This window comes from Setaria italica, chromosome III (genome assembly GCF_000263155.2).
Source record: "Setaria italica strain Yugu1 chromosome III, Setaria_italica_v2.0, whole genome shotgun sequence".
NCBI lineage: Eukaryota > Viridiplantae > Streptophyta > Magnoliopsida > Poales > Poaceae > Setaria > Setaria italica.
Window position 1 is genome coordinate 31,558,331 of NC_028452.1, and position 10,004 is coordinate 31,568,334.

Sequence of the window (10,004 nt, forward strand, 5' to 3'; positions counted from 1 at the left end):
CGGACAAGGCAAAAAAGGGTCGGACGAACAGAAGGGGTCGGACGAGGCGGAAAAGGGTCGGCAGCTTACCTTCATCTTATAGGTGAAGCTTGGGGTCGGGAAAGAGCAGACTTGGGTGGAGGAACTGGAGCACTAAGACTTGCAGCGGCGATGTCCGGCGGTGCTCCGGCGGCGGCGGTGCTTCTTGTGGACCAGAAGCAAGCTCTTGCGCAGCGCGGAGAAGCAAGCAGCTGGGCAGATTAGGGAAAGCAGTGTGGAGCGGAGAGGAGAGTTCCTTCGGAACTTAGGCGGTAGCACTTTGAGCACGAAGCAGAGGAACAGCAGAAAGGCAGCGGTGGTAAAGGGGACTCCGGCGGGACTCTAGCGTTCCCTTTTATAGCTGCGCGGAAGAGAGAGGGTTGGAGCGGCACGAAGACCGGGAAGAAGCGATGGAGTGCGCTGTCGGGGTGGCGATTGAGCAGCGGGGCAGCGGAGCAGAACTTCGGGGATGACACCGTCGGTCATTGGGCACCAGAGACAGGGCGGCGCAGGCGCGGTTTTGCCGGTGGTTGAGATTTGGCGGAGGCGGGCGTCGGCGTGCGGCGGATCTGATGGATGTGATCGGGGGAATGGCGCTAGAAGCGAGGGCGCACAGGTGAGAAGACAAGCGGGCTGCGGTCGCGCGAGCGAGCGCGAAGCAATAGACTGTTGGGGCACAGATCTGGCAAGGCGGGAAAGGAGCTGTCGCGGCCAGGGTCGGGGTTGGCGGAGGAGGAATCGTCGTGTAGCGCAGTTCGGGGCGGCGCGACTGTGGAGGGGCGGCGGAAAAGCCGGGAGGCATCGGGCCTTGCAGCCGAGGGTCCAGCGGGGTGATGATGGGCGCGAGCCATGAGACGCTGCAGAAAGGGTAGCAGAGGAGCTTCCGCTGTGATTGAAGAAGGGGGCGCGGGAATCCATCCGGTCGCGGCCGGCGATGGGGCGGAGCGGCGGGGGTCGGAAGAGTTGAGCCACGCGGCGGGGGAACTCTGAAGCGGGCATGCCACTCGAGTGCGTCTGTCTCGGGAGATCTAGGGTAAAGATCTTGTGGGTCCACCGGTCAGTCTCGGTTGGTCCACTGCTCAGATTGAAAGAGACACTGCTGGAAGACTTAGAAGGATCCGGCGGGGTGAGTTGGGGTCGGCAGGGTCGTAACTGGGGAAACGGTGGAGAGGGGTCGGGTCCTCAGGGGTCGGAACCGGGGCTGGAGGTTGAGCACTTAAACTCGGGAAGCTGAGATAGGGGATCAGGGAGTTGGATTAGATTAACTCGAGAGATTTGGGGTCGGTCGTCACAGGATGTCAGATGAAAATCCCTTGGGGCGGCAACCAGAATGGGAGCGCGCCAAACCGTCAGCTAAACCAGTGAACCCCAGGTGGTGCCCTGATGGATTGACCAAATCCCAAAAACGAAGGATCCAGCGTCTCCGCCAATGGGAACAATAGGAGGAAGAGCAACAATAGATGATAAACAAAAAGAACGACAGGTCTCGGGTTTGACGCCCCAAAAGGAATGACAGGGAAGGCGACGACAACCTAGAATTGGCAGCCGATGTCAGCATGGTTTTCATTTTGCTGATGGAATTCATGGCTCCCGTTAACCGACATGACACATCAGAGATGGAAGAATAGATGGTGCAATTGGCTCTGGAGCCAATGACAGCCACGTTCGAGAAACCCGAAGATGAAAAACGGTAGCACCTCAAGGCGTTGTTCCTCAAAGGACATGTCAACGGCCGACCTGTCACCAGACTACTAGTAGATGGAGGCGCTGCAGTCAACATCATGCCGTATGCCATGTTCCGGAAGTTGGGAAAAAGCAATGATGATTTGACCAAGACAGACATGATGCTCAAGGACTTCGAAGGCAACGTGTCTCCCGCCCGCAGCGCGCTTTGCGTTGACCTCACCGTCGGTAGTAAGACTCTTCCCACCACTTTCTTTATTATTAATGGCAAAGGGTCCTACAACATGTTACTCGGTCGTGACTGGATACACGCTAATTGCTGCGTCCCGTCTATAATGCATCAATGCCTTGTACAATGGGTTGGCGACAACATCGAAATAGTCACCGCCGATTCCGCCTACAGCGTTGTGGCGGCCGATGCACAACAATGGAGCTGTGAGCATGTCAAGTGCATATCCGGGAGGACTTGGGACACCGATTTCCTGAAAGTGTCCGATTTTGGCCTACAGCCGATCTGAGCAGTTGGCTCTGAAGATTCAGATTAAGTGGATCAATTCGTCCGGGAAGACGGGAAGCTGGGACACGGGTTTATGTCGGCCGATTCGTTAGAAATGATAGATTTAGGCGATGGCACCAAGCCAAGACTGACGTACATTAATGTTAATTTGGATCCGGAATACAAATGTAAATGGACAAATTTATTGAAAGAGTTTAAAGATTGCTTTGCTTGGGAATATCATGAGATGCCTGGTCTAGACCGGTCCATTATTGAACACCGGCTTCCCATAAAGCCGCGATATCGGCCGTATCAGCAACCCGCACGGCGGTGTAATCCTAAAATTCTACCTGATATAAAGGCCAAGATCACAAGGCTGATTGAAGCAAAATTTATTCGGCAATGCCGTTATGCCGAGTGGATCTCCAACATTGTGCCCGTATACAGGAAGAATGGGAAACTGTGCATGTGCATTGACTTTAGGAACCTTAATCAAGCTACACCGATGGACGGATACCCCATGCCGACAGCCGATGTGTTAATAGATGCCGCCGTGGGTCATAAAGTAATTAGTTTTATGGACGGAAACGCCGGGTACAATCAAATATTAATGGCCGAAGAAGACATTTCGAAAACGGCTTTCAGGTGCCCAGGCCACCTCGATTTGTTCGAGTGGGTAGTGATGACTTTTGGGTTGAAGAACACCGGCGCTAGATATCAATGAGCCATGAATTACATATTTCACAAACTCATCAACGTACTGGTAGAGATTTACATCTATGACGTCGTGGTCAAGTCGAAGGGACACCAGGAACATCTGGCCGATTTGCGGTAGGTATTGGAATGCACAAGAAAGCATGGGTTGAAGATGGACCCGAACAAATGCGCTTTCGGCGTATCCGTCGGACAGTTCTTAGGATTCATGGTTCATGAGCGTGGGATAGAGATCAATCGGAAACCATAGCGGCTATCAGTAAAGTCGTGGCCCCACAAAATAAAACCGAGGTGCAGTCCTTGATCGGCAAAGTCAATTTCATCAGGAGATTCATATCCAACCTGTCCGGACGCATCCAAGCTTTCACGCCGTTACTGAAGTTGAAACCCAACCAAGAATTCGTATGGGGAGAAGAACAACGCAAGGCACTGGAAGACATCAAACGATACTTAGTCTCACCACCTGTATTGGTCCCACCACAAGCTGATAAGCCATTCAAGCTATACTTATCGGCCGATGAACAAGCTATCGGATCGGCGCTGGTATAGGAGTTTGAAGGAAAGGAACGGGTGATATATTATGTTAGCAGAAGACTTATGGACGCCAAAACGAGATACTCGCCGGTAGAGCGACTGTGCTTGTGTCTTTACTTCTCATGCACCAAACTCAGACACTACCTATTGTCGGCAGAGTGCGTAGTCGTATGCAAAGAGCTTACTTGTTGTCCACTAGAAGCACCGCCGTCGCCAAAAACTTAGCGCCTTAGTTGTTCTGCCTGAGCTTGCTTCTTCCCAACCCTAAGACTTCACCAGTAGGCCCAAAAGTAAGCTGCCGACATTTGTCCGTCTCGCCCGACCCCTCTCCGTTTCGCCCGACCCCTAGTCCATCTCGCCCGACCCCTCTCCGTTTCACCCGACCCCTCTCTGTTTCATGCGACCCCCCTCCGTTTCGCCCGACCCCTATCTGTTTCGCCCGACCCTTGTCTGCCTCGCCCGAGGGCTCGGCTGTATCCTTTTTCTATTGACCAAGGGTATCTGTGTAAAATTCCGAGGACTCCTCTGTGTTAAGTCTGAGGACCCCGGTACAGTTATTCCTTAGGTCTAAGGGTCAGATCGCAAGTTTTTCCGATCCGTGTCCTCAATCAACCAAAGCTTGAAAAATTCATCTTAAATCGAGGAAAAATCCGAAAAGTGTGAAATCACTTGGGTTAGAATCCTCTTCCTGAGTAGAATCCAATAAAATGGGATTTCACACCTTTCCTATAGTTTTGCTACAGTTTTGGGGCTACCTCTTGCAAGTGTTGTTGAAATAACCGTCTAAGTGTTTTAACCCCTGCACTTGCATTCCGTGTAGAGCTAAACCTCGCCGACGGCACGTACGAGCTGCACCCGGTGCCAGAAGACGGAGCTGTAGCCGAGCTGCCGCCTGCAGGAGCTGAAGCCGACAGCGTCGAAGACCTGTTTGCTTCCACCCCGCTCGAAGGCAAGCCCTAGAGCATAAACTTGCGCATGCCTTCATTTGTATGTATGTGCATTTACGTTATAGGAGTTGTTTGAAACCATAGATGCATGACTCAGTTCCCTTGATCTGAACACTAGTATGATAAGTCCAAGTAGTTGCAGTGCTTAACAGGACTCGGTAAAAGTCGAGTGATTCCCTGTCACTCGCGAGTTATAGGAGTTGCTTGCTCTCCTTCGGGTTACAACTATAAGGACGGTGGACGGGGCAGGGCTCTGTGAACTATTTTGGTGGTCGGTGGATCGCCCCGTCTGTCTACATGAATCTGATTAAGGTCAGAAAGTGTTGGTGTTCGTGATCCAGTATTTGAATGTACTAATCTCATACCTAGTATGGGATGGGGAAGCCTAGTACCTGATTGAACTAGGGCGTGGCTTATACCCATGCTGTCCCTGGAACGAGGTTCCCATGGTGCATCATGTGGGTGCAAGTGCGGTCACAATACGGCAAGAGGTCGGGACTGTGGAGCATTGCATGCCAAGGGAAGTTTGGACCTGACACGTGCCTGGGAATTGATGGGGACGGCCGACACAGGAAATGACCCTCTGTGGTGGGCGGATGTCGTGAGATTAGGTTCGCCATGCATGGTTAAGAAATTCGGATCGATTCGTCTGCCTCTCACAGTTTGGGACTGCTTGATCGCTATGCTACACTGAGTAACGATGGAACATGATGATGATGTGAACCTTGATGCTTGCTCTTTAATTTTGGAAACCATGTTTGTTTAGCATAAGTTGCCAATGTAGACTAGTTAATGAACTTAGAATCGGAGCTAAAATATTGAGAGTAAGGACCTACTGTAGTCGCTTTTGGCAAAACAACCCCTCAGCCAAAGAGCCTTGCATGTCTAGAAGTTGGTGGATTAGTTTCCCACCGGTCGGTTAAGTCTTGTTGAGCTTAGTAGCTCAGCCTTGCTTGTGGCACATCTTTTAGGTGATGTTGAAGCTCCCGAGTCTGCCGCGTGTGGCACTTGGCCTCCCAAGCTTCCGCCTAGGTAGACAGTCGAGTGGGATCCTTCCTCGGACGGCGAGGATAGGGATCGTTGATGTCCTGATCAGCCTCATCAGGGACATCCGACCTCGGCGCTAGCTTCCGCTGTTCATGAACTCTGTAAAACTTTGGTTTCCGAACTCTAAGTGAATGATCTGTTGTATTCTCTAGAACCACTCACCTTCGCGTGAGCTATGCTAACTCGGTCCTGTATAGTGGTTTTATCGAATGAAATCCGATGGATTGCCGAGTTAAATTGATTAAAGCATATGATCGCGTGTTAGGCGACTTAATTGTGCTTTAGCTAAGTTAATCCGAGCGGTTCCACCACAACTGGTCTCAACAAGGCGTGTCCAAAGGATCCGTTTCCTTTGCCACGTATAGATCAGATAGTCGACTCAACCGCAGGGTGCGAAACCCTTAGCTTCCTTGACACGTATTCCGGCTACCATCAAATCGTGATGAAAGAGTCCGACCAGCTCGCGACCTCTTTCATCACCCCCTTCGGTCCCTATTGCTACGTTAAGATGCCATTCGGCCTCAAAAATGCGAGGGCTACATTCCAACGATGCATGCTTAAGTGTTTTGGGGACCTCATCGGACAAACCGTTGAAGCCTACGTGGACGACATCGTAGTCAAGTCCAAGAAGGGCGACCAACTCATCCCCGACCTCGAACTAGCCTTTGAAAGGTTGAGGGACAAGCGCAACAAACTCAACCCGGTAAAGTGCGTTTTGGGGGTTCCGAGGGGCATGCTGCTGGGCTTCATCGTCTCCGTGCGCACAATCGAAGCCAACCCGGAGAAAATAACGGCCATCAGCGACATGGGGCCAATCCAAAACATAAAGGGAGTTCAGCGCGTCACAGGATGCTTGGCGGCCCTAAGCCACTTCATCTCGCGCCTTGGCGAACGGGGGCTTCCTCTCTACCGACTCCATAAGAAGACCAACCGCTTTGAGTGGACCGCCGAGGCCCAGGAGGCGCTTGACCGGCCCAAGAACCTTCTGACGAAGGCCCAGATCCTGGTCTTGCCAACCGACGGGGAGCCACTCCTGCTCTACATCGCGGCGACCACCCAGGTGGTTAACGCGGCCCTAGTGGTGGAGCGAGAAGAGGAGGGACACGCCCTCAAGGTGCAGCGCCCAGTGTACTTTGTCAGCGAGGTCTTGTCCAAGTCCAAGGCCCGCTACCCGCAAATCTGGAAGCTCATCTACGCCGTCCTCATCACAAAGAGGAAGTTGCGCCACTACTTCACCTCCCACCCGGTGGTGGTCGTCTCGTCGTTCCCTCTCGGCACGGTGATCCGAAATTAGGACGCCATAGGGCGGATCGCGAAGTAGGCGCTCGAGCTTATGGACCAGGACATCACCTACACCTCCCGGACAGCCATCAAATCCTAGGTACTCGCCGACTTTGTCGTAGAGTGGACAGAGATCCAGACGCCATCCGCGCTGGAGAAGCAGGAGTACTGGACAATGTACTTCGACGGGTCGTTGATGAAGGCTCACGCCAGAGCAGGTCTGGTCTTCGTCTCTCCCCTCAGAGTGCGCATGAGGTACATGATCCGCCTCCACTTTCCTGCATCTAACAATGTCACTGAGTACGAGGCTCTCCTCAACTTACTTCACATCGCCATCGAGCTGGGCATCCGACGGCTGGACATCCAAGGCGATTCTCAGCTAGTCGTTGAACAAGTCATGAAGGAGTGGAGCTGCCACGACCCCAAGATGGCAGCGTACTGCAATGAAGTCTGCAAGCTCGAAGATAAGTTCGATGGACTAGAGCTCAACCACGTCGCAAGGCGTTTCAACGAGGCAGCTAACAAACTGGCAAAGGTGGCATCAGGTGGAAAGCCCGTCCCTGATGGCGTCTTCGTCACTGACCAATACAAGCCCTCGATCTGTTACAAAGGAGCTGGGAAGGGTCGGCGATGCGCCACCTGCCCCGGACTCGGGTGCCGACCTGGGAGAGGTCGACAACGCGCCACCTGTCTCAGACTCGGACGCCAACCCTGGAAAGGTTGGCGACTCTCCATCTGTCCTGGACCTGGAGGCTGATCCCTCCGACCCCGAAATCATGCAGATCGACGCAAACCCAGCAGAGGGGCCTGACCCCCCGCCTGACTGGAGAGCCTCGTACCTCGACTACCTCATCCGTGAGACGCTCCCGACGAACAAGACAGAGGCACACAGGATTGCACGTCGCGCCAAATCCTTTGTCACCATCAACCAGGAGCTTTACAAGCGGAGCCACACCGGCATCCTCCAGCGCTGCATCCCGCTCGAGCAGGGAAAGGTGTTGATACAGGGCATCCACGCCGGGGCCTGCGGCCACCACGCCATGCCAAGAACCCTCATCGCGAACGCCTTCCGACAGGGATTCTACTGGCCGACGGCAGTAGTCGACGCCACCCACGTGGTGCACACCTGCGAGGGGTGCCAATTCTTCGCGCGCCAAACCCATCTGCCCGCACAGACGCTCTAGACCATCCCCATCACGTGGCCGTTTGTGGTCTGGGGACTGGACCTCGTCGGACCCTTCAAGAAGGCGCCCAGGGGCTTCACCCACTTACTTGTTGCCGTTGACAAGTTCTCAAAGTGGATCGAGACGCGGCCCGTCGTGCAGATCAAATCCGAGCAAGCGGTACAATTCTTCACCGACATCATCCATCGCTTCGAAGTCCCCAACTCCATCATCACGGACAATGGCACGCAGTTCACTGGGAAGAAGTTCCTCAAGTTCTATGACGACCACCACATCCAAGTGCACTGGTCGGCCGTGGCACACCCCCACATGAACGGGCAGGTCGAGTGGGCCAACGGCATGATACTCCAGGGTCTCAAGCCACGGATCTTCGACTGCCTCAAAAAGTTCGGTGGCCGGTGGTTCGTGGAGCTCCCCGCGGTCCTATGGAGTCTGAGGACAACCCCCAGTAGGACGACTGGCTTCAACCAGTTCTTCATGGTCTACGGGTCCGAGGCAATCCTCCCCACCGACCTGGAGTACGGATCGCCAAGGGTCAAGGTGTACGATGAACAAGGGAATCAGGCATCGCTCGAGGACGCGCAAGACCAGCTCGACGAAGCGCACGATGTGGCCCTGCTGCACTCGGCCAAGAACCAGCAGGCTTTACGATGATACCACAGCTGCAAGGTACGAGGCTGAGCCTTCAACGTCGGCGACTTGGTGCTTCACCTCGTCCAGGACAACAGAGGCCGGCACAAGCTGACCAATCCATGGGAAGGTCCCTTCATCATCGCGCAAGGTACTGCGGCCAGGCACATACAAGCTGGCGACCCCCGACGGGCAGATCTTCACGAACGCTTGGAACATAGAGCAGCTAAGACATTTCTACCCTTAGTTATCATTTCCAAGTTTGTACATACATACTTCTGTAACCGTTTAATTCACGGAAAAGGGCAGTTTTGAGTCGATTTTGTTCGAGTTTCATCCCAGGCTTAGGAATATCCGACCCTGGCTCTGCCCTAGGGTCGCATATCCCTTGAGGGCTATTAGGGGCTCTGGCCCAAGTCACTTGATGTCTTCTCAAGAAACCATTTCTCCGAACCGACTCTCTTCCTAAATGTTTGGGTGTGAAAAGGAAAGAGTGCACGAACGATGCTCAGGCAAGGCTGATCGGACTATGAAAAAACCTACGCCCCAGCGGCTACGGTGCCTTCACTCATCAGCGCTTACTGACGCTCCCGACCCGCACTCTAAACTTTCCAAACCCAAAAAACAAGAAAGAGGATCGAAAACTTTTTTCGAGAAATTATAGGAAAGGCCTCTGCGGCCATCACGAAAGCAAGTTCAAAGTTAACTAACATATTTACATTCTGGGGCGTCTAAGCCCGATACAGCTAACTCGTCCCTAGGTCCTCTGGCGGGATGGCCTCATCCTCCAGAAGCTTCGCCAAGGCCTCTGCTGGGTTGAGCACCGATGCATCAATTTCGTCCAGCTTGGCCTCGGAGTAACCGGAGGCGTATCCCCCGCTTATTCCAGCGAAGTTGATGCTGGGGTAGTGGGAGCCAAAGACGCCGAAAGCCCGCCTCATGTCAATGTGAAGCACCTCCCGAGCGATCTCACGGGCCTGCCGGTACGTCCCAAGGACACGAGCTTCCACCGAGCTCGTCCCCTCCCCATAGAACATGCTGAGGCTATCACAGACAACGCGGACCGCGTCCCGCAGGTTGCCGTGCTCGGCGCGCTCCGCATCGAGGATCTCCCTCAGCCAAACAAGGTCATCTATGAGGCACGTCCACAAAAGTCTGCCAAGTTAGAAACCATCACAGAGCCGCAAAAACAAAGGAACGAGAAGAGCCTTACCCTCAGATTGAGCCTTCAGCTGACGCTCCCGGTTCAGCCCCTGGGTCACGGTGGTCTGAAGCCCCTGCACTTGCACATGGAGCTAACTGACCTCCGCCCCAAGGTCGGCCGCTATCTTCTCAGCCTCTGCCTTCCGGATCACCTCGGAGTCCCGCTCCTGCCAAGCCTTCTGCCGCTCACGCCGGATACGCTCGATCGTTTTCTGAAGGGCCTCATGGTCCCCCTTCAGCGGTGCGAGCTCCTCGGCATCATGGTGG

General features: G+C 53.9%; 1 protein-coding gene across 1 annotated transcript; it reads left to right on the plus strand.

The window, feature by feature from the left end:
• Window positions 1-7,283: 7,283 nt before the first annotated feature.
• On the plus strand, window positions 7,284-7,904 carry LOC101782810. The gene has a single exon (XM_012844536.1). It carries the CDS (start codon window positions 7,284-7,286, stop codon window positions 7,902-7,904), a length of 621 nt encoding a protein of 206 aa, XP_012699990.1.
• Window positions 7,905-10,004: the final 2,100 nt, after the last annotated feature.

Excerpts from the sequence above, each read along its gene's own strand:
- LOC101782810 (XM_012844536.1), top strand. The coding sequence starts at position 7,284 with ATGGCGTCTTCGTCACTGACCAATACAAGCCCTCGATCTGTTACAAAG.